Source organism: Festucalex cinctus, chromosome 5 (assembly GCF_051991245.1).
Source record: "Festucalex cinctus isolate MCC-2025b chromosome 5, RoL_Fcin_1.0, whole genome shotgun sequence".
Lineage (NCBI taxonomy): Eukaryota > Metazoa > Chordata > Actinopteri > Syngnathiformes > Syngnathidae > Festucalex > Festucalex cinctus.
Genome location: NC_135415.1, coordinates 8787425 through 8811914, shown reverse-complemented (window position 1 = coordinate 8811914; position 24490 = coordinate 8787425). Strand labels below are relative to the sequence as shown.

The 24490-nt window shown below is 39.6% G+C and overlaps 1 protein-coding gene across 5 annotated transcripts in view; it reads right to left on the bottom strand.

Annotated features, from left to right (window-relative positions):
- Positions 1-24490, bottom strand: part of pdlim2 (PDZ and LIM domain 2 (mystique)) — a 34394-nt gene that overhangs the window by 8114 nt on the left and 1790 nt on the right. For 2 of the 5 annotated variants that reach the window (XM_077522460.1, XM_077522462.1), the window contains 7 exons: positions 22563-22663; positions 19196-19317; positions 17101-17252; positions 14726-14795; positions 14243-14394; positions 12206-12269; positions 1035-1153 (listed from right to left, as the gene is read on the bottom strand). In XM_077522460.1, the coding sequence (XP_077378586.1) occupies positions 1035-1153; positions 12206-12269; positions 14243-14394; positions 14726-14795; positions 17101-17252; positions 19196-19288 (650 nt within the window). In that variant the 5' untranslated portion in view covers positions 19289-19317; positions 22563-22663. Of the gene's footprint in view, positions 1-1034; positions 1154-12205; positions 12270-14242; positions 14395-14725; positions 14796-17100; positions 17253-18935; positions 19039-19195; positions 19320-22562; positions 22664-24490 lie in introns of those variants that run through there. The other 3 variants (XM_077522461.1, XM_077522459.1, XM_077522463.1) reach the window with 2 other exon arrangements.

Here is a 24490-nt window from a genome sequence, read left to right as displayed (position 1 = left end):
GATTTTTGTTGTTTTTTTGCAATACTGTGACCTTTTTTGTATCACCAATCTCCCCACAATATTGTGATAATTATCGTTCTCATGACCTTCATATCATAATATTGTATTGTGTTTGGATATCGTTACATCCCTACTGTTCATCCCTGTATCGGTGTCAGGGTTTGGTCTGCATTGTCTCCAGTAAATCTGATTCATTTCTAGTGAGGTTTGGACACCAAAGCTGCCCTTTATCACAGACTGTTCATAACCTTGATAGACAGAATGTCTATGTGTAGTTGAGGCATTGATGGTTCCAGTTTGTTGGCAACTTACATGTGCTGTGATAGATCAGCAGGTGAAATGATCACATTTCCTTTACTTGGCCCGAAAATTATACATTTACTACAAATAATGCATCTTTGCTTAACATTCAGTGACAGGAAGAAAAATGAAATACAAATCTTCCTCCAAATGGCAGAAGGTTCATAATTAAACTGAGTATCCACTTGGCGACATTTGTTTCCTGGTGTGAGTGTGTGACGTGAGATATGTTCTCATGGAAGATATGTGCCTAGGCTAAACAATGGTTTGGAAACATTGTTTCAAGTAATTTAAAGTCAGACTCACTGAGTAAGAAAAAAAAAAGAAAAGAAAAAAGGAGTGATTCAAGATGCAGCGATACTTGGCATTTGACAACTCAATCATGAAGTGGCAGGAACTTCCCCACCTCTAATTTCAGATCAAAGAGCTGGTGATTTAGCAATGTCTTAAGAGGGATGAGTAACCAGATACTATTGAAATAAAACTGCAGTTACTTTTGTATTATCACATCTATCATGAATGAAAACCAGTCAAACTCATTTGATGATTTATGAGAACACTTTCATTTTTGTTTGGAGGAGCAAGTTGAAATAGTACACTTTTTTTGTTTTCTAAACTTATGGCCATGTGAAGTTTTAGCGAACTGAGACTTAAAGCAACATAACTTTAGATTAGCCTACATGCATTACACATCCAAAGCCAGGTACAGTACAATGTATATGGTGTTTGTTTACCTGCGATGATGAGACATGGGCATGTCCTGCTCAATGGCACTTGGAGGAGAGTAGTGTCCTGGTGGGGTCGGGGTTCTGCTGGACAAAGAACTATTTCTGTAGTCTGAAGGAGATAAGTCCTGACAAGAAAGGGAAAGAAGCAGTCAAGACCTTCTGGCCACAGATGAAAATATTGTTTATATGGGAAAAAAAATGAACAGAACAGAACAATGACAGCATCATCAAAACACCTTTGCCAGTCTTTGTCAGCCACCATCACTGGTGCCCTTTGACAGGAGTCACACCCCACATTTCTTTGCTACCCAGACCAAACATTTATAGCAACTTACTTCAGTTATTTATTTTATCTCGATATTCCGTTCGTACTTCAGTCCCATCGGTGACACGGCTAGTGTGGCACAGATGTTAAGTACCAATTGAATTGGGTTCAATGGGAAAGCAAGTTAAACTTAAGAGAGTCCCAGAGATATAGTGTAAGTCACAATAGTTATGAACAATGTCCACTTCGACCAGATCAGAAGTTGCACTTATCAAGAATACAGTACAAATCACATAGCACTGAATGTTTTTTCTATATGTGGTTTGGACAGAAGAGGGCGCTACATAGCCAACAGAGACAAAAGACACTCATACAAACAGCTGAGCTGAGGTGCTCTGACTGCTCCAAGTTTTAAAAAACAGTTAAGTTACAACATGTGCAAAGGTTGACTGATTAGCTTTAATTATGTCATAAGAGTTCACGAGTGAGCTGGCAGTCAGCACACCTGCAATAAAATTTTGCATGGCACAACTCACACCAGACACTTTTGCTTTCAGGAATTCCAACAAAACCACAAAATCTGTTGACCTCATTTGTCAACAATTAGTCCACTACAGTGACAATTAGACTAAATCCAATTCACATTCCAGATTCCGTGGGCACTGCGCAAACAGTTTCCTTTCCTGGCATGAATTTAAGACAGTGGCAGTGATGAGATGAAAATCAAAGAGTTCAATGCCACCATCCTCTTTCAATCCCGCAACTCTTTCAACATGTTTCTGTTCTCAATCGAGTGCAATTTTCTGTCTCTTTTTTCCTTCTGTGAGCAGGCAGATTAGTGGTGCGTGCCAAGAAGCCTTTGCGAAGAAACGATCACAGTGGCATCTCCCTGGGATTCTTCCCAGGATAATCCCAACAAAAAAAACAAAAAAAAAACAACTGCAGGCTCACAAGATCACTTATTCCATATGAATAGGAGTACGATAATGCAGAGGCACCCATGTCCCCTCCTGCGGTGAGCCCATCTCAAGGGCATATACTTGACAGACACGCATACTTCAGGCATCCCCTTCAGGAAGACGCAATGAAGGCACACTGTGGTGCAGATGAATCCTCACTAATGCAAACCAACCGTACGTTATGTAACTTGTCTGGCTGCTCAATAAGAAGCTCCATGCTCTCCAACAGCGGCCTTTGTGTGTGTGTTACTTTTTTTTCAGTGAAAATCCCAACAGTGATCTATGAGACTCAAGAGGAATGCAGCCCAGCAAAGAAAAACAAAAAAGAGAGGCAAAACAAACCAATGGCCTCAGAAGGCTTTAATTGCAGTAAACACAGTACAGCTGGTAAGTGCTAGACTCACAAAACTGCTTGGTCCATTGTGCACCTATTAAATCTGCATCATCTCAGACCCACAATGCAACATACTACCAAATTACTACAGGATGATAAAATACATGAGTCAAGGGAATCAAGGTATTTATTTAATTGGTGCAAAATACTGAAAATTAGGGCTGGGAATCTGACTGTTACGATTGGATTCGGTTACGATTTTTGGGTCTACGATTCGATTCAGAATCGATTTTCGATTCAAAATTATTTGATTGACAAATGATTTCTGCTTCAATTTACAGATATGCACAACATTGTCATGATCTACTCCAGTCTGCTTTGCAAGACAAAATGACAAATAGAGACATTAGTGCTTTTTTTTTTTTTGTTTAAACATTTATTAATTTTGTATTGTAAGTGCCTTTTTCCACACAAAAAACACATGTGGGCTACAACTGCCTTTTCCCCTTCTTCATTTCTAATTTAAATAAAATCGATTTTTGGATATAATATTGATTAGATTAATAAATGAGAATCTCGATTCTTTAATGAATCGATTTTTTCGCATACCCCTACTGAAAATCAGAATTTGAAAATTTAAAGATGGTTCATTCAAAAGTAGAACGATTCTCTTCAGTGGGATTACGATTCAATTTGTTACAGTATAGTACGGCTCCGTTCAAGAGGGTGTGTGATTCACTTGAGTTTGTCATTTTACAATCTGAATGAACTTGTCACTACTGTAAATTTGGCATTTCCTTCTAAACCACACCACTACACTGCCTCCATTTCATTTCCATTACAACGGGCGTGCATTTGAACTGTCCAAGCCAAGCTTGTACATTCACAGTGCATGCGGCAGCTCTGCCATAACATTTCACGAGTGGCAAGTAGGTATGTAACGATAAGGGCAATATTGTGATATTAAAACTTCCACAATATCGTCGTCGTCATGTTCTCAATATTTAAAGGGAACACATCTGTTTAAAAAAATGAGGATTTCAATTTGTGCAATTCTAGCACCCTCTAGTGGCTAGTTTATCAGTGCAATTTAATTTTCAATAGGGATGTTTTGGCCTTCCATGTTTAAAATATATGCTAATTGTCAGATGAAGGGGAACCTAATTTGCTTGTGAAGTGATCAATGTATGCTTGCAATAGCAAGTACGGTAAGTACCTCAAAATTGTTATTAGAGATTGTAGGTGGTTTATATGCATTGCTGTTATGTACAAAAGCACAATATTGTGTATTTAAATAAATAATACAGTATGACATAATATCCTACAGTGTGGCGTATAATTTAATTTGAGCGTAGTCTGACTGGTTCATATTCAAAAGCTAACCAAGTCTTTGATTATTGACCAGATCAAGAAACAAAAACAGGAAAAGGCACACAAGTGAGAGCAGCTGTTTGAGATCAAGGCCGACGGAGATGTTGGGGATAGTGCCAGTGGTCTGGCTCCAAGCAAGCCACTCTGCATCATCATTACCACCCTGCGGATTCAATTACAGGGCATGGACCAGCACTGCACAGTACAGTATCTCATTCACTGCCAGTCATTATAGAAAATTTTTACATTTCCAATACTCACGTCATATTCCATTCAATAATTATATATAAACCGAATCTACCAAATAACAGAATAGACTCCCTACTTTTTGTCCCGTCCCGTTCTTTTATAATTGACAGCAGAAAAATGTAGGTTTGCCAAAATACAGCCATTTCTCCCATGGACTCTGAAACTGTGTTTATTTCCTATAAAATGGGGCAATGATGTCATCTACCGGTGGTTGGGCATCAGTAAAGTTGTTTCCAAGTTTGATATTTACAGTGGAGCATGCTCAGATTCGCCCCCATTTAGCACCGCTCTAAAAAATACAATTGACAAGTATACTTGTCAAAGGCAGTGAATGAGGTATAGATACTCAAGACATTTTATTTTGGAAAGTTGGCATTGCCATTACAAAGTGCAAAATCTATTCTGTTCATCCACTGTGTTACCACATAATGTGAATAATGACCAACAATGATGTACAGCCAACTTACTACGCCAAACACTACCACATCTGTATAATACCACTACTGGTGAAAGTGTGAATATACACTTTTTACTATCCAGTGGCTTTCTTTGTTGGAGGTCTTGAACAAAAGGACCGAGTCTGGAAATCAACCCACTAGTCACTGTTACTGATTGACCAAGCCTTGTAATTAGGTCTTAGAATTAGTGCATAATTGTGCCTACATTCTGCAATGGAGAACACAACATAAAGAGCATTGGGGAATGTAACAAATGACTGAGTCCATGTCATTAAAATGCGTTAAAGATTTTATGGTCTCATATCAACTTCGTAACGCAAGATCTGAGGTCATAGATCTCAGATGTCACAAGACTGGCCATTATAATAATCAGGGCACTTTAAACTTGCAAAAATGTGTTTCATCTGATAATTATCTGTAGGGATGGGCAAGTACCAACATCAGGTATCTGGGCAATACCGGGTATCAGTATCCGACGGACACCTGGCCTTATTTCAAGCTATTGGCACTGTCTCTTGTGACCGTTTTACAATCAGCAACATAGCGTATCTCTTCAACATGATGGTGGACTTTCAGAGCGATCGACCCCTACTACGCTATCACTGATTTCATTGAGAGGAAAGAAATACAGTGAACTATGAACCCGGTCAGAAGCCCGTTCAGTTATACTTAAATCACGAGACCTCCATAATTCAATCTAAATACATTTTCTTGGCTCAAGCTTACATAGTGCAACATTCATTAACATGGAATAAAGTGGTGCCAGTACTAACCCTCCCGCTGTCTTGATTTGCTGGCCACACACAATGAGGCTACTCCTGATATAAACCATCTGTACAAGATTACAGGCCAGAAGAAACAACAGGATGATGAGCAATATGCCACCAAGTTCACAATAGAATGCTAAGGCAATTTAAAAAAAAACAAAAAACAAAAAAAACATCTAAAATAGACAGACTACGTGCAGGAATTGTGACTAATACAGCAAGTACTTTTAGACTCCACATATAAATCCTGTCAACATACAGTAGTTTTAGTGTTCTGTGCAGAAACCCACATTATATTCAATTGTCATTCATACATGCTAGCAGAAGAATCCGTAAATAAACTGTCCGCGGGGTTTTTCAAGACAGTTGGTAAGAATGAAACTGAGAATGAGGTGCCAGTTAAACTTAAGATTAGCATACAGTAGGTGTCCATTTTGGTTAAATGTTAGCACTATTTTATGGGAACGGAAATCAAATTTTATTGTCATTACACATGTCACAAGTTATAAGTACAGACGAGGAATGAAATTGCTTTTACAGTTTCAACCGGAACATAAAAAGACCGTGACACCTAACGGGAACGTGCGACTGCTGCTGAAAAGAACAGTATGATTAAACAGCAGGGGGGAGGGAAAAAAAAAATTGTGATGAAAATTGTCACACAAGTTGGAAGACGTTAGGACAAAAATGCCGTTCAACTGCAGTAACCAACAAGAAACAATGTGGTAGGTCTGTGGTTTGTCAGAGAAGAGGCATATAGTGACTTGAGAGAATACAATTATAATTCAGCTGTACAATACATGGATACAGCAAAAGACTCATTTCAAGAGGAATTTCTGAAAGCAAATCATGAAAAATGGCTTGCAAAAGACAAAACATGTCACATTTGGTCACAGTCACACAAAAATATTACAATAAAATGTACCACAATTTCAGCCAAGGCGACATTTAAAATAAAACAGACTTAGCAATGTGTACTGTTGACAAGCTGGGCACAAACTTTTTGCACGAATACACCACAGTTATACATGAATTTCCCTGAACAACTTTTGGAATGTTGACAGCTCAACCACCTTCATAAACATCAACTTGTAAGGGCTCATCTCTCCGAGCCAACACTCCCACATAAAACTTGCAGGGGCAGTATCCCCATGAATGAGCCGCACAGCAGGAGGAAATCAAAATCTCCCCAGTTTGCTTTCCCACTCCAGGGAAAGAAAATGAGGCGGGCTGATCAATCAGTGGGATGAGGAGAGGCATGCTGCCTGCAGAGGCGACAATGGCTCCCAAGCTTAACGGCTACAAGTCCATGTGAAAAGGCCTTACACAGTGCAGTCACAGGGCTCAGTGTACACTGGAGAAGAAAACATCCCTTCAACGTGGCCACTGCCAGCACAACTCTTGACACTGTCTTGGCTTATGCAGCAATAGACTACAAAATCAGCAGCCCCATTCAGAACTGAAATGTTACATGCGTTTCTGAATTCATAAGGCTAAGGTATCTCAACCTTACTGACAAAAGTGTCATTTAGTAAATCCCTCTAGACATACGTATATACTAAGGGTGTCACGATTTCGATTTTTTATCGAAATCGATCGAAATTACGTCACGATTTCGAGCATCGAAATAGAAGAGAGGACACACGATTCGATCCCCCCCCCGCGCCCGCCGCCACCGCCGCCACCGCCACCTCCCAGGAAAGCAAATGAGACGCAGCCATTCAGCTACTAGCTAACGGCACTTGTTAGCTGACTTCTCCTGCAGTCATGATGGCAAGCGCGGACAGACACAGCAATGGTGATTCAAGCCGCTCCCGCTTCTCTCGTCACCAGTTTGGAAACATTTTGCGTTCCCGGTGAGTTATGTCGACAACGTTCACGTTGTCGATAAAAAGACCACAGTTGCAAGATATGCTATGTGCGCGTACTGTACTCGGCCACGGTGTTACGCCCGGCTCGTCAAGGGGAAGGGAAGTAACACAATAACAGAAAATATAGAGTAGATAAACACAGGTCGACTTTAACATCTGAGTAGTTTTAATTGAAATTTCAGGCAGGGGTTTGACAAGGGAGTGAAAGTGGAAGGTGAACAAATAATAACCGCATTTGACAGAACTGACAGAACGGAGGAGAAACAACAATAACCAATAGGGGTATAATACACGGATACACAATAGCGTCGCGCTGGCACAGTCGTCCAATCGGAGTGTCGCGCTGGCACAGTCGTCCAATCGGAGTGTCGCGCTGGCACAGTCCTCCAATCAGAGTGTCGCGCTGGCGCATTCAAACTGAAGTACCATTATACGGGCACCAGCCGACACAAACACACACATACATACTAGGGGAGCGGAGCCGGCGGCGGGCCCGAGCCGCCAGCCGTAACAACGGGAAACACGACAAACATGACGGGACATTTACGCAGGCATCACAAAGATTTAGATTTATCAAATTCAACTAGAAGTGGGAAAACAACGGTCCAACCAACTATTTCATCCTCATTTACAGTGAAACTTCCACACACTTCAGCTCGCGCGAAACGCCAGATCCATAGGTCTATTTATAGCAGCAGACCTGCAGCCTTGGAAAACGCTGGATTCAAACATTTAATTAGTGTACTTGAACCACGCTACAGTATGCCCAGCAACTGTAAATGTTGGGATATAGTTTGTTCAGGCTGTATTTGTTCCATGACTTTGGATACAATATATTTTTTGTTGTTGTTGCACATTGCACATTATTTTAAGAGGAACGCACAGCACACTGTTGTAACCAAAAACAGTCAATAGATGGCAGGCACCCACTGTGACTTTTTGTTTTTGTTTTTTTATTTTTTATTTTACACTTCAGTAAGAACAAGACGGTTAACTTTATATTGTAAATAAATTCTTTGAATTTGATCATTCCTGCCTAATGTCAATGATCATATATTACATAAATTTACACAAAAATAATATGGAAATTGCATCACCTATATGTAGCCGATCTTTTGAAATAAGATTTACTGTACAATGAATAGAACCAATGATCATAGACTAGCCTTAGCCTACAGAAGCATATGCCTCTGTGATATAAAGTGGGGGAGCGGAGAAAAAAAAAAAAAAAAAAAAAAAAAAAAAAAAAATCGAAAAAAAAATCGAATCGTGACCCCAAAATCGAAATTTAAATCGAATCGTGGAGTTGGCGAATCGTGACACCCCTAGTATATACACACACACACGATTCCAACAAGAAATGTATTGATGTGCATGTTAGGACGAGTGCTCAAGATTCTCATGCATAAAGAGCACTTCTTCTCTTCAGCAACATCTTGACATTGCAAATTGGTATGATGTCTTAAATACGGTTCGGAAAAGTCGGCAGGCTCCTCGGTTTCCACAACATTACACAACCATCCCCCTCGTCTAGCTCTCGTCACACAAGGACCAGCCTTGTAATACATCAGGAAAACCAGCACCAGTCGTACACAGCCTGGACCATCACAACCTCTCTATTGTACACAGCATTTTCTCAGGATACCCAACACCCTGGAAAACGGGGGATCCTGTTGCGCACATCCCACTTTGCTCACTGAGGGATCCCAAAGAAGTGTGGAAAAGCCTTTTAAGCACTTTTCAGACAGGCCGATCACCTGATATAGAAGTGCTGTTCACCTCAGTCGGGACAGAGGTCCTTGTCATGGAGCCTCCACAGCTCGCATTTATTGAGCTGCAGTGTTCCTGCCAGCCCAAGCAGCATAATGTACAACAGGGCAGCCAAGGCAGGCCTCTTGCCGGCCAGTTCCCCATGGGGCGCTCTGAAAGAATTCAACTCACTAATCACAGCACTGCAGTGGGATGCTAATCATTTTAAAACCGCAGTAGACAACATTCATGGAAAAGGGTCAGCCAAAACCCATAACTCACCATAACTCATCCACCAGGCTAAATGATAGTATGCACTGAAGCTGTCAAGTGCAGATGGCAGTCAGAAATTACATTTTATATCAACTTACAGACCAGCAAAAGTGGGCCAAAAACAAAAAACAAAAACAAAAAAACTGTAGTGCACAAGGCAAAGATATCAAATTTCAGTTCAGTTAAAGACAGGGTTGTATCAATTGTTAGATTCTGGCAAAATCACAATGTGTTTAAGGTTGAAAACTGAAACAACAGATTCCAATTATATTTTGAACTATTTAAATTTGCTTCTGTGACAGAGACTTTAACTCAAGTTAAATGAGATAATTTGGGAAAGCAGAACAATAAAAATAAATAAGTGTGTAGCTATGAATCACAAATATGGGGTTGTTCGAGAAAAACAGCCATGACAGGAGCAAATTCCATCAAACAGGCTGAGTTTGAGTGCATGTGCACGTGAGCTAGTAGGCCAGCTCAGAATTTTTGTTTCACAGTGCTGTACTTTAGTAGCTTCTAGGGGTGTGAATTGCCTAGTACCTGACGATTCGATTCGTATCACGAAAAAATAAAATAAAATAAAAAATAAATCGATTCAGCCGCCTATTGAATCGATTCGAGAATCGCGCGATGTAGTATCGCGATATATTGCCGAATCGATTTTTTTTAACACCCCTAGCTTCAGTCTCAAAATTACAACAGTAGGTTGAGAAACTAAAATGAAATTTGTTGCAAATTAATTCAAATGACAAACACAAGCAACCTCTTAAAACCACCTTTGCATGATAAATGCAAGTACTTTCCCCAGAATTATGCCTAACATATCGCCACACACATACACCGTTAAATTTTTGTAATGGGATCAACTTAAACTGAGCATCGAATGACCATTAAGTATGACTTAAAAAGCCGCCAGTCACTTACATTATCTTGTTAAAATTCCTGGCTGCAAAACCTCATTCTCTTCCGCTAAATCTTAATCCTGGGCAGCTCTCATCTCTGTAACAATCCGCCGCCTCAGGCATCTAAGTGGATATCACTTATCTCACTTGTTTCAGCCTTGAATAGATTCAAGTAACCACACGGACATGTTGTAAAGTCATCATGCCCTAAATCCACTTGAATGTACGGAACAAGCCCTAAGACTTTGCAGTCCTATCACATGTGATATCAGGAAGGAGTCTATTTTGCCATTTTTTGATGTATGTGCTGGAACCAGATATGCCATTATTTGTTAACTGGAGACTGCGACTATGTAAATTAAAATATCTAAGCCCACATTTTCATGATACCAATGTGGGATTGGAGGTTGAAACTGAGTCCAGAATTTGTCCATTTCTGTAGTATCACACCAGTGTGTGACGTACTGTATTACATCCTACTGAGTCACCGCCCACGCCCCCATGCGTTAAAAACAATTGTCACTGTCATGCTGACGTCGCGACACACCTAGTTATCTTAATGGGACATTCCCAACTGCTGTTGCAACATGCACTTCAACACGTTCTCTCTGAACGTCACGTGGCAAACATGGCTGTACTCCCTGATGTGCCAAATTGCAGTGTGAACGCAGCTACTGCATTAGGATCCCAATTCATTTGTCAACGACAAAGTATCCCAAACTCAAGAACACATTGTTTTAGATGAACCTTCTTAGCCTGAAACCTCCTGGAAGGAACACTCAAATGTTTGCAAGTTCAAACCTCTGCATATTTGTATAACTTCATCAAGCATCCACAAGAGTTATAAAAAGCTCTGGAATTCCTTCGGCCATTACAAGGGGTCTTGTATGTTTTTCCTGCTCTGTCATCTCACATGTTCAGTCTTTAGTTAAGCCAAGCATGCACACATAGCTGAAATAATTCACAATGAACTTTCCCACAACATGTTCTCTCGAAAGCTCACCGAGAGCGCTGCAGATGCCCGAGTTAGCCCCGTTTTGGTTTTGTTGCTGATACTGTAAATAAGCACAACATTGTTTGGTGGCATTCACAAGATAACCCCAAGCCTCCCCTTAACATATTTAACTGCTTCAGGAGAATAATAGGTCTTCTTGAAACAACCCAAATTTAAGGCCACTGTTATAACAAATATTTTCTAACTGCTGCCTACCTTAAATATGAAATATTCCTAAAGACTGATATTTCTCATTTACATAAGCACTGCTGTAAAAATGTTTAAGCTTTTCTTGTATCCTGTTACAGCAAGGTCCTCATAAAACATTAACAGTTAGGCATCACACACACAATGTGCTGCAGCTAAAGATGAACAAATGAGACACTCAAAAACTTTCACTTCTGGAGTGGGCAGTGCAGTCAAAAATAATCGCATCTCAGAGTGCTAATCAGGAAAGAAACAAATCCCTGAGACAGATGAACACTTTACAATCATCGACAACAAGAATACAGTGGGAGCATATCTAGCACACGGTACTGTACAAACTTAACTTTTCATTCATACTATGCCTTAGTGGATGAGACAGTATGTTTAGGATCAGTGAAAACAAACCCATTCATCTCCTACCATATTCCCTGCTCAAGGTCAGGGGTGAACTGGAGCCTATCCCAGCTCATTTTGTGCAAGGCGGGGTACATCCTGAATTAGTTGTTAGTCATTCACAAAGCTCATATAGACATGCTGTACATGGTTGGAATGAGTGACGAAGCTGGCATACCAAGAGAATACTCCACGCAGAAAGGCCGGAGCAAAGATTCGAACCAAGAACCTTTCTGTTTATGCTTATAGGTCTTTCCTTGTGTAAAGCGCATTGAGTTGCCTTGTGTATGAAGTGTGCTATAGAAATAAACTTGCCTTTTGACTGTGCGCCACACGCACTAATAATGAAGAAAACTAACAACACAAAACGTTTGCAAAAACCAACCTGTGAAAGTGGCCTGGGCACTCTATAACTCTTCTCCTCTGGCGACCATGAGCGGAGCTGGACACTAGAACACAAGAAAAGCAAGTAGTAGATCAATATACTTGTATATTTTAGTGTTTATATTAGTATTACAAAATATGAAAATTTGCAGTCTAGTAATAAGGTAACCAAAGTTTAATAATCTCTTACAAGCTATCAACCATAATATTTTCCCCCAATGTATTTACACTCATGGCCACTTCAAATATTAGTGAAAAGATTATAATTAAATATGATAGATGTGAATGCATTTTAAAAAAAATGGGGGGGGTTTCAAAACAACACACTTTGAACAATTGACCTGGTGCCAAAAGTTGTCAAAGTTCGCAAATGGCAGCATACAATAAGTGCGGTGAATGTTCCACATTCTGCTTTTGTTCAAGTGACTGCAAATGGAGGAATGTGATATCCTATGCATATCCTTTGTTACTACAGTCAAAGCTTGTGGCTCCACTTTGTTATTGCAATACCTATTGACACTGGATGCTGCAGCGTCAAGAGAGCACTTTGTCCACTTTAATCCTATTCAACAAGTCAAATAGAACACTTTTCACAAAGACTCAACTATTGCCTACTAAAGGAGCTTTAAAAAAAACGGATGAGTAACATTCATTCCGAATCATTAAAGTAATAAGATCGCTCGTCATTTTTGATTGAGATCCTTCGGTTTAGATTGCTCGTCTTTTTTTTTTTTTTTTTTTTTTTTATAAAAACAGTGATCCTTTGGTTTCATTATTGTATAGTTACTGCAATACAAATACTTCCAAAGGCAATATATACTATTCAGTACTCCCGCAAAAGTGTTGATTTTCTAGTCTGACAATGTTGAACAAAAAAACACAAGTATGACGATAAAAGCAGTTTTTATAACTGCACATATTCTGTATGTGCAGTCTGTATGTGCATCTGTTATATGTGACGTTATATGCAAGCACTCAGGCTGGCAACGTTGTATTCCAGTCTTTGTTGACGAGATTGTAGCATAAAACTGTTGCAGGCTATCATTTGAAACGTCAACGTATGAAGCGTTCAGTTGATCTTTTTCCATTTTTTCTGCCAGGAAGTATCTTGGCATTTTATTTGTCCATTTTGTTGTTTTCTTTGCATTATTTCATCCTTCTTTTGTTAAATTTTACCAAGTAAAGTCGTAATTTGACCCCTGACGGGAATGTTACTTCTTAGAAAATGTTGGTAATAAAATTAGTATCACTAACCACAGCTATTCTGATAACCGTTTCCATGTAGTTTTATTTTTTTATTATTTTAAAGAAAAGAGCTGTGGAAACACGAATATTTTTCTATAAAATAGTTTTCCATACTTTCCCAGACCTGGAAACTTCAAATCAATCAACCAAATTCCATGATTCTAAATACTTTCCCAGTGTGTAGATTTCTGAACCCCCAATAATGAACATTTGTGAAGCTCTGTTTGGTTTGCAGTTCACAAAAAGACAATTTAAAAATGTTTAAAAATTCCTGACACATTGAAAGTTTGTTTTTGAAATGGTAGCTAGATGTGTATGTTGAATTTGATATTACAAATCTTAACTGTATAGCTGATTTAACAAACGCATTACAGTATAATGAAATCATTGATTCATTTTTCCTGGCACAGAACATTTTGAAACTATGTTGCCAGACCTGACTGTCTGCACAGCATCCTTTTACCATTTAAGGAGGCTCAATAAAACTGCTTTATCGCCATAACCTTATGGTTTGAGTTTGTCTGCGGAAAGATTTTCCAAGGTAAACTTTCAATCTTTCTCACTACAAATATGTTTCGACACTCCATGCATGCCCAGATCATGGTTTTATTGTACCACATTATACAAGTTAAACTTTCAAAACAACATTACCTATAAAGTACCTGTGGCGACCTTGTAAATATAAAGTCAGCCTAAAATACCCGAAAAAATATAAGGTTTTAGGGTATCTACCTGCAAGTCAATTATAAGAAGCATGAACACATTAAACATTGGGGATCATGGGAGCTATTACCTCTTGTTGGTGGTGGTTGTCAACTTCTCCCTCTTGCCTTCAGGACTGCCAGGAGGTTGTGGTGAATACGGTACAGGTGACAGCGATGCAGGGCTGGATATGCTGTACTCTCTATAGTTCTGGTTCTCATCTCGACTTACTATTACTGCTTCCTACAAATCACACCATTGTAGGAAAGTACTTCAGTATTGGATTAATATTCTGTAATTGAATTGATTATCATAGCATTTGGATTTCACAGTTGCTATGCAGTGCACCTACAATGACATCAAAATAGTACTCATTTATTGTGGCCAAAATGGTTAAAGAAGCATCAAAATCATTTCACCAAAAATCATAATGACAGGAAACCATAAATTATAGAAGAAAAAAAATGATTTGTTGAGGGAGTGGTTTTAGAGATTGTACTTTGCATGAGTATAGTTTACAAAATAAAATTCCAAACAGACAGGTGACAGGAAAAAAAACATAAATAAGCCTGACCTGAAAGCGCCCAGTAAGCTGTTCAGGGGTGCTGATGCCATTTGTCTGTTTTGGGCTGGAAAGTTCAAGCCTAGAGAGACAGAAACCCACTGTTATCAATCAAAGATTAATATTGATTATTTCTGATTTAAAGTTACCCTTATTTTCAGTTCTACAGTTTTTAAGTTCAACAATGTTGAAACAATTACAAAATGAAAAAAAATGGTGCAAGTTCATATTAAGCTTTTACTGAATGGAATATCATTTAAAATTACACTATGGAAAATTTTCAGAATGCTTTGAATAATGTTCAAGCACGTCTGTTGGCATCTAACTGTGTGTCTCTTTCAAAAACATTCCTCTGATGGCTCTCCTCTTTCCAACTACTACAGTCACTTTTGCTTTCAACAAAAACACATTCTGCAGGCAATTTGATGATTAAATTTGAAGGGGAAAAATGGGCAGTTCAGTGGCCAATTCAAACACACAGTGCCCCCCCTAGCTGCAGGGCCAGAGGATGACTGGCTCTTGGTCAAGCCTGAGGTACTGTAATGAGGCACACAGGAAGGCCCGAATGCCTGTGGTAAATCACGCAGAAACACACCACCTCTCGTTGCCTAGGCTTGCAATACTGTGTGTAGGAAAGAGATGACAAGAAAAGGAAGAAGCACAGAAGCTGAAAAACATTACTTCTCCAGAGAACGTTAGAGAAACGTCAGTGCTTTGAAATGGGAATCGCATGACCGAGAATTATTCACTTTTTCCCCTTAGCCTCTACATTCATCAGTGTAAAGTGGCAAGTGATGGCCAACAGTCAATCAGATGTTGTATTACAGGTTCATGATTACATCAGTGTTGAGTCTATAAGCACTAACCTCTCCATTACAAAGATAAATGTGCTTTTGACAAAAATGCTGAGTGTGACTTTCCACCATAGATGTTATCCACATAAATCAGAACTCATCTTGCCAACCTAAGTTCTACATAGCTGTCATCAAGGGGACCTGACTAAGGGAGATTCCTCAGACGTGTTCAAAACACCTCTCACTAACTGAAATAATAATTGTTCAGCACTGATATGAAGGGGAAACAATTCCACACGAAGCATATGCAGAATTATTTGTTTGAAACAGTGTTTAAAAAAAATAAAAAAATAAATAAAATAAAATAATCAAGCAAATGCAAATCAGCCTATTTTTCCATGATCCAAAATAAGCCGGCGTTATTAATTGTTCACGGTTATTGCAACACAACCAGATCTGCCAGAATTCTGCACAAACAATAGATCATTTAAAAATGGGCTTGTGAACACACCCTGGGAATTGCAAACATCCCTTTATAAGGGCAATAACTTGTACAGTATCAAATATACTTCTATTCTATTCTATTCTATTATGGTATGCTTTATAGAGATGTGTTGAGCTATGGTGTACTAGGGGGCAAGGAAAAAAAAATAGACTAATTTCAAATGAAGATGCCTCACTCGCCTACTGTGTTGCTGTCAACAGGGATCTCACAGATAACAGAGCAATGACACTGATTCAGTGGCTAAAATAGTTGGACATTTTTAACATTCCACCGCAGTTCACTCACGCCTGGAAATTATTCAGGTGCAGTTTAGCCAGACTGTCAAATGACTCAAAGAATGGCACAGATGTAAGCTGCATGGAAATCCAATGAATGTGATACCGCTTATATACTAGTCGTGGAAAAGTGAGGTAACACACTGCTACTTTTACATGTCAAAGGGTGCCACAAAAGGCATCTAAGTTTAATGTTTGCGCTATACACCACCACAAATGTTTGTACGGTAGACTTGCCACTCCTAGAAAGAGACATTGTCTTGGACAGGCCATATGTAACAGTGCGGCTTCTGGCTCGGAAGGAGACACGAGGTCAGCAGGGTAAAATACACTCACATGAACGTTGGACATGCAAGGAGGAAACGTGAAAGTACTGCACATGGGTGACCGCTTTTGAACGCCAGGCTGAAACCAGTAAGAAGACTGTCGGAGAAGGATTAGGGGGGACCGTGACAAGGAATGGAATTAAGGGAAGACCTTCCATTAAATTTCCAGCCAAGAGTAGACCTAACTGAAAGGAAACCTCTTTAGGTTTCCAAACATGTTTGTTGGAAAAGCAAGGAGAACCAGGGAAAAACAACAACGTGGCTCCAATTCAAAGTGGTATTTCCCCTGATTGCAATCACTTGTTTTGTTTGCACAGTGTTTACATGATAACTAAAACAACAGTGGAAGGACTGACTGTAGTGTTGGCATTAAATGAGGGATGTTTATAAACTGAAAACATATGAGTCATCATTATCTATGCATTTTAAATGCTAAATTAAACCACAAGAACGTGGAGATGATAATCTTTTGATTCATGGTGCATACCTCTCCACCATCAGCTGCAGATGGGTCGTGGAGTTCTTGATTTTGTTCTGGGCCTCTGCATTTAGCATGTCAGCAGTATTTTCCCCATTGATGGCCAAGATGACATCACCTGGTTTGAGTGCTGCTTGGTCTGCTTTGCTGCCTCCGTTGACCTGTTGAAAAAAATCCTGCATTACCAAATGAGTAAAAGAGTTAAGTTGCTTCTACAATGTGTCATGCTCCTTTTCCATCTGTTAACTGAATATAATACTCGGGAATAATTTGAGGGGGAAAGATTGTTGATGTAGATTTTTTGCTGATTTCAAGACTGTAGTTTTTGTTGTTGTTTTTTTTTGTTTTTTTCTAAAGAAAACACAGATCCTAAGATCAAAAACATGACGGAGAACCTAAGATCAGTTTTGGATTCTGCACCCAAAACTTAGTTGTAAACTGCTGTCAGACCTAACTCTGCAAATTGCACTCCCCAGTGGAACCAATGACACATTGGTGGTGGATGGTGGTGTTGGGGGGGGGGGGGGGGGGGGGGGGGCAAGCTCATGGCTGCATCATGCACCTAATCCAGCAGTCTATTATACCAACTGGAATGAAGATACAGTGAACACAGCATGTATGAAAAAGGGTGATATCAGTCAACTGTGGGAAGATTGATAGACATCTTTTGGAAGAAGTTCTTAGTGTGGCAGACTTGATGGTTTGACCTTTGCAGCTACACTCCTTATACATCAAAGCCAATGTCACACCACCACATCAAGTAGAAATTCCACTTTAATGGGAGCAAACTTTGGTTTCTGCTTTCAAGCCTCACGCACAAAGGCACACAGGCATTCAAGTACAAAAGCCAAAATCGAGGGCTTCATTTGTACAATTCGTAAAATTTGTGGACTGACATTTTCAGCAAAAAAAAAAAAAAAAAAAGCAATAAAGAGAGGCCAAAGAATGCAAAACACTATAAAAAGGGTGGGACACAACAGTGTGAGCTTTCAGTCTCCAGAGAAAAAGTGTCCATATGCAGAGAGAATGCCAGTCACTTTCGCCAAGCAAGAGGGCAGAGGGGCCATGCCTGTGGCCCTTTAAGAGGCAATTAAGTGTTGCTGTGGTGACCCACAATGGCGGGTGCCTTTTGTGATCAGGACATGTCTGGATTAACTTCAACTAAGTGCAGTTGGACGAGCTATTAGGTCTTTGGCCAAGTGAAACAAGAAATCACTTATTCAGGCCGACATGAATCAAATAGTGGATCCATGCAAGTTCCAAGTGCTATCAGATTCACATCATCAATCAGCCAGTTTCTCAAATGCAGAAGGGGATAACTCGTAAGACCGGCTATTAGTCAAACTGGACGTAGGTAATCATTTTCAATGAAGAATTTCTCTCTCTCTTACAGACTCAGTGAGATTTCAGAAAAGACATTCAAGCAAAACACACTGGTGTTGTTGACTGGGAAGTATAGTCACAAAATCCAACAGACTACACAATACAGTATTTATGTAAAGCCACACATAACTAAGAGGGCAAATAAATGCTGTCGAAAACAAAGGAGACTGAAATTAATAATTTTGGAAGCAACATCTTTCTACAAAATGTATACTCCATGTGCTGAAGAGAGGCTGGGGATTGTGGGTAAAGGCAGTGAGGTGGGAGCACAATGTTAAGTGGGCAGCGCTGTGCATCTGCTGTATGTAGACATATCTAATGCAAAAAAAAAAAAAAAAAATCAATCAAACTGTAGAACAGTAAGCTTATGTCAACTACTGGTTCATGTGGTACGTGCATATTATGATTGACAAAAACACATTCAACTGTGCACTCCAGACCAAGAACATCTAAACTCCCACCTCAACTTCCACTGTAACTGTAATCAGTGGTTTCCTCCTAACGTAATCTACTTCCATTCTATTCTAATGGGTTTGGCAGGCAAGGAAATAGGTATGGGACAGCCTGTGGATGCAAACAAAGAGAAGAAAAGGGGCTTAGTGAGAAGGAAATTGACTTTGCATGGCATGCCATTACAGTCTGTGTTTTGACAAAAACAGAGGATATGGTTTGATAAGGCAAGAAAAAGTTCAGCACCAGGGCGACGAGTCTTGACAAATACCTTAGATACAGTTATGGCCTTTTTGAAGTCCCTTCCTCCAACTATTCTGAAGCCCCATGGCGATGGACCACTCAAGTTCACAGTCAGTGCCATTGATCAGCCTGGCACACACTCTCGAGAACCTTAAATCAAAACAAAGACTGTTATTTACAAGGCATAGGTGCATGTGTACTTAACTGTTTTTGAATTTTGAACATCTGCTGCCATTGCTTGACATTAGAATCAACTAGTGAAGACACTGAGTATAGAAATCTTCCTTTCATCTCAACTCCTTTCGGTTTCACTGGACTAAATCCTTCTGACATGAACTGCATAACCGCATCAAACAAGAATGGTAGGAATTTGAAATTGAACTATGAACACATGACTAACATGATTCAAGAACCTGCAAGGGCAAATAGTTTCAATAAATCTAAAGGGACATTTGAGACAAGGAAAATAAATGCACATTGTAAAAGCACTGGCGCGCGTTTCACTCAAACTATATGGTTACCATATACAGTAGCCCTATGAGCTACACACTAACACACAAGCTAACAATATTTGAACTTATTGAACATATGGAAAGTTGAGTTTTTGTTTCTGGTAAATGGTTTTGTATCTGGAGGATGGGTCCATCCATCTTGTATGGAATCGAACAACTGAGTATCTCATCTGCCTATTTCTGAACATGATGCTTCCCCACTGTTACTAATCAGTGTGGCTAATTCACTTAATTAACCACCTCCACACCGATTTGGTTAGCCTTCGCAACAAGGCTGGGGAAATTTCCAAAGTGAAAGAAAACACTTTCAAATGGTTGTTTAAGCGCAATCATGTCAAATACAAACATAGCCACAGATACAATGGTAGCTAGCACTGATATCTGCCTTAGCTTCTTTAAAAATAAATAAATAAATAAATAAAATAAAAAATACAAAATAAAAAAAAGTTATGCTGATGTTCAGTTATGTTGTCAGCGTGGGAATGGGAGTTATTTTTGTTTGGTGAGGTCATTCAGCACACTACCACATAAATTGACAAGTGTAATTAGGTGGCTTGCTGTTGAAAGTATGTGTGCAGGAGATATGTTTGAATTAGCCACTGTTGACTTCATGCAAAGATTAATGTTAAAGTTGGGCATTTTCATTTGTGTCTGGTATTGTGCCCATGCGCCACATACATAGTTCAAATGATTTTATTCCACACAATGTGGGCTTTGCTTTCGTAAGTAGAAGAGGCCACCATGAACACGCGGCCCATTAAGATTGATCATGGACCAACACTAACCTTTGGTTTGTCATTCTAACAAAAAGCCATTGGTCGTGCAATATGTGGGAGCGGAAAGAGGGCTGGCTTGCTACATAAGACAAATCCGCTACTAAAACAAGCCAATTTGACCATGGCTATAAATATATTTTATAAAAACATCTGTAATTCTTGATCCTTGTAGTACAGTATTTTAAAGATACAAGTCTGCCAGTTTTTTTCTTCCCCCACTCATCATAGATACCAGTATGCCATAGTTGGGAGACAGTTCTGCAAAAAAATAAAATAAAAAATAAAAAAAAGGCAAGGAAAGTTCTGCCAAACTAAAGCTTAATGTACTTTGACAGTTTTTAATACGACTAGGCCCAAGATTCAAGCTTTTAGTGTGGACCCAGTAAATGTACTTCAGTTTTGTTAATATTGTACTCGTCCAAGCACAAAAACATCATGGGGCCAAAGCGTGATCTTGGGGCACTGCACCTTAACAGACATGTAATTAAGACACTTTGGAACAATTTTAAATTGTGAAAAATTGAGAAGGCCTGAAAGTGCTGCTGTTTTGTTGCATCATTAGACGTTTACAACCAAAGTGTGGCTTGGAACAACTCAGGGGTATATTCACTAAGAATGCAGTCCAGTAATAGCACGAAATATTGCACCACAACTGCACCCGCAGTCTGCACCCAGTTACCCACCTATTCACTAAGGATATTGCTCTAATCATATACCAGCGCAAACACGCCCACAAAACTGACAGCTTGGAGCAAATTTGCACCTGATTTACCACACATGGCAATGGATTTGCGCCAAGAACATGGTTGTTATAGTAACAGTTGTGAGAAGGATGACATCAAAAAGAGAGGTTGGACCGAGAACAAGCGCCAATAAGCTGTACAGAGCAGAGAGGAACAAAACGACGTCATTCGTTCATAAAGTACAAATTATTGATGCAATGTTTTTTTTTAAATATATTTTCAGAGTTTGGCGTGGGCGTACAGTATGCATATGGCACATAAAAATGATCATAAAATGCCTCCCCGCCATTGCCGATCAGCCCGGGTTTTAGTGATTTAGACTGTGTATATCAATGAGTCACATTTGCATTGGGGGTGGGCATATTTTGCGTCAAATGTATGCAAAATACCTAATTTATATACGCGCAAATAACATTGGTGCACCGTGGCACAGTCTGGTTGGCAGAGCACTTAGTGACGGATTTCCCCATCTGCGCGTGTTTAGTGAATTAAGCGCTCCCGGATTGCTCCATTTTTACCGGTTAGCGCCGTGCAAAGGCGACGCAAACCTTTAGTGAATATCCCCCTCAATCTTTTTTGTGATTGACCCTCAAAATGATTGTAATTGTACATTTGCTAATACAGTTCAACTCTAGGACCTTATAAAAACAATGAGAAATGCATGTTACAAATATGAAACAAAATGTATAAAATGCAGTACATAAACCGTGGTTAATTTATAACATCTATCCATCTAATTCTGATGTTAGTCATCAGCACCTCCGGGAACTAAAAGCAAGGCAATAATTACAGACATTGCATAAATAACCTTTAATCTTCAGAGAATGATTAATTGTACAAGCTAAAACACTTGCCCCAGATGAGCAGTACATAGTTACTCAATAGTCAGTGGAGGATGAGCAGGGTTACTAGACTAGGCATCATTCAGGACATTTAATGGGTGCAGCCTCCAGGCCTTTGCTGACTAGAAGAGGGACAAGAAGGCTCCCCAACCTCTGGGTTGTTAATTACTGGTAGTTCCAAGAACACCAGAAGCTTTGGGCATAGAACAGCAATTATCAACCTAGAATACCATAAACATCCACTATCAGTACAACTGTAACATAAATGGCATAGCCTATCCAAAAAAGGTGAATACTGTTCTGGTAACCTCTAGCCATTGCTGCCACAACACTTTGGACAAAGTACAACACATTCAAACAATAGGAGGAATTCTTGTCATGAAATCATCATTTGGCTCACTGTTCAGTATCAGCTGAGCCGCGCTGTGGAAGATGGAAACGTGTGAATACGATGCAGCTGTTGTGAAGAACTGCAAGGCTGTTATGACCCACAAGGGAGAGATATTCACCAAGAATCTGTACCTTTAACGGAAGTGACTGGGTTCAAAGAAGGATAGACTTTAAGGGATGATGGACTCGATTTCAAAGGGATGATAGACTTGAAAGGGTTGAAGGAGCGTAAGCTGTGTGTGGGGAGAAAAAAAAAAAACAAAGCATTTTTTTTACCACATGTCCACGCTGTTGTTTTTAAACCTCCAAAGTCAAAATACATACACACCTACTGTACCTACAGTTGAGTAAAGGGAAAACATACCCAAAGTTTTAGGGAAATTTTCTAACTTGCCGACACACCAACCTATGTATGATTCACATCGGGGGAATAAAAATTAAATTGTAACAAATTGGAGGGCAACCAAAAACCACAACAAAACTTGTTTTGCTTCAAGTAAATTATTTGTACACCAAATTATGACCCCTACCTAGTTATAATATTATACAGTATATTATAAGGATGATGAACGCTACGTTGCTACCATATGTAACGAACAGAAGTAGAAGATGTTGCATAGGCCATCTTTTTTCCTCATGTTACTAGCACATTCTCATGCCCTAAAAAGAAAATTTTCAATTGAATATATTCACACTTGCTATGTGTAAAGTCATTTTGGCACAATTATGAGAGCTTGTGCCTTCGGGATAAAGCATAACCGGATGCGTGAGGGGAAACAGCAAGCCTATCTGAAAGTTAACTTCAAGTTGATGCTCCAACATGCAGAGAGCCTTCAGGGTTCTACAAATACGACTTCTGTATAAGTTGCGCAACTTGGTAATTGCTTCATTTGAAAGCAGTCCGTTCATATAAATCACAACATTTTGCATGTCGTCCGACAAGTAGGGCTTGCAGACAATTATTTCACAACAGCTAGAAGACTGGAGGAGGATGAAAAATTCATGTTTGACACTGGCAGCAAATCCTTGGCAGTCACTTTGGGGCGATGCCCACAGAAACAACACCGAACTCACATTTGCTACACCGTGTAATCGGTGCAGGATGAGTGAAACTTGCTAGCACAAGTCAGTAGACGAGTGCGATTGCCAACTGCCAAGAGTGGAAGGGATGATAACGGCATTCTTCAGAATCATTAACTTGACATGTCACATATTTTCAGTTCCCAAGTGTTTGTAAACTGCCAAAAAATAAACAAGTGAGTTGCTGTTTACAGATTCTCCACTGAATGTAGATGACATTGTAATTAGTAGGAGCCCTGCACTGATTCTCTTCAAGGAGTTCCATCTTGGGGTATTTTTTTTTCTCTTTCAAAAAGAAAACTTCCAAAGGCATGCATTTTAATGCCGGATGCTTGAGCTCCGTGCGCCAAAGAAGTTTTGATGGATTCTTTATTTGCCTCATTTGACAGACTGTCGCCACATATTAAGCAAATTAGGCGGGTTGGTGCATGCAAACCACCTGTAGGACAAAACCCATACCTTAAGTAGGGATGCCAATACATGCCTGTGCCCTTTTAAAAAAAACAAAAAAACTCTACAAACACATTTGAAACAGAAGTTGTCTCAGATCTTGTCTAATTTATAATACATTTGAATTCAAATGCAATCCTAATTTGGAAAGTAGTTATTCAAATTATTTCTCCTAAAGGCTACAAGAATGTGTTGCAGGTTGATGCAGAGGAAAGTAGACACTCCCAGAACGAACACCATTTGAGTGACTTAGCAGACATCTGTATAATATAATTTGCACATTGAAATGCAGGGCAGCCAAAACACAGACACCTACAACAACACTTCCACCTTCTCCCTGAATGAGGGTGTTTGTTTCTTTATGTTTGCACAAAAATCCACTGGGTCAGAATAACCCCCCGAAAGCATGGCTGATTAACATAACAGATGCTTCATACTGGACTGGGAGGCCTGTCTGGGCTTCGACGGCCATGCACCGTGTCGTGCTGCGCTCCAACAGGTCGAAACCTACCTGCAACTACACACACCCA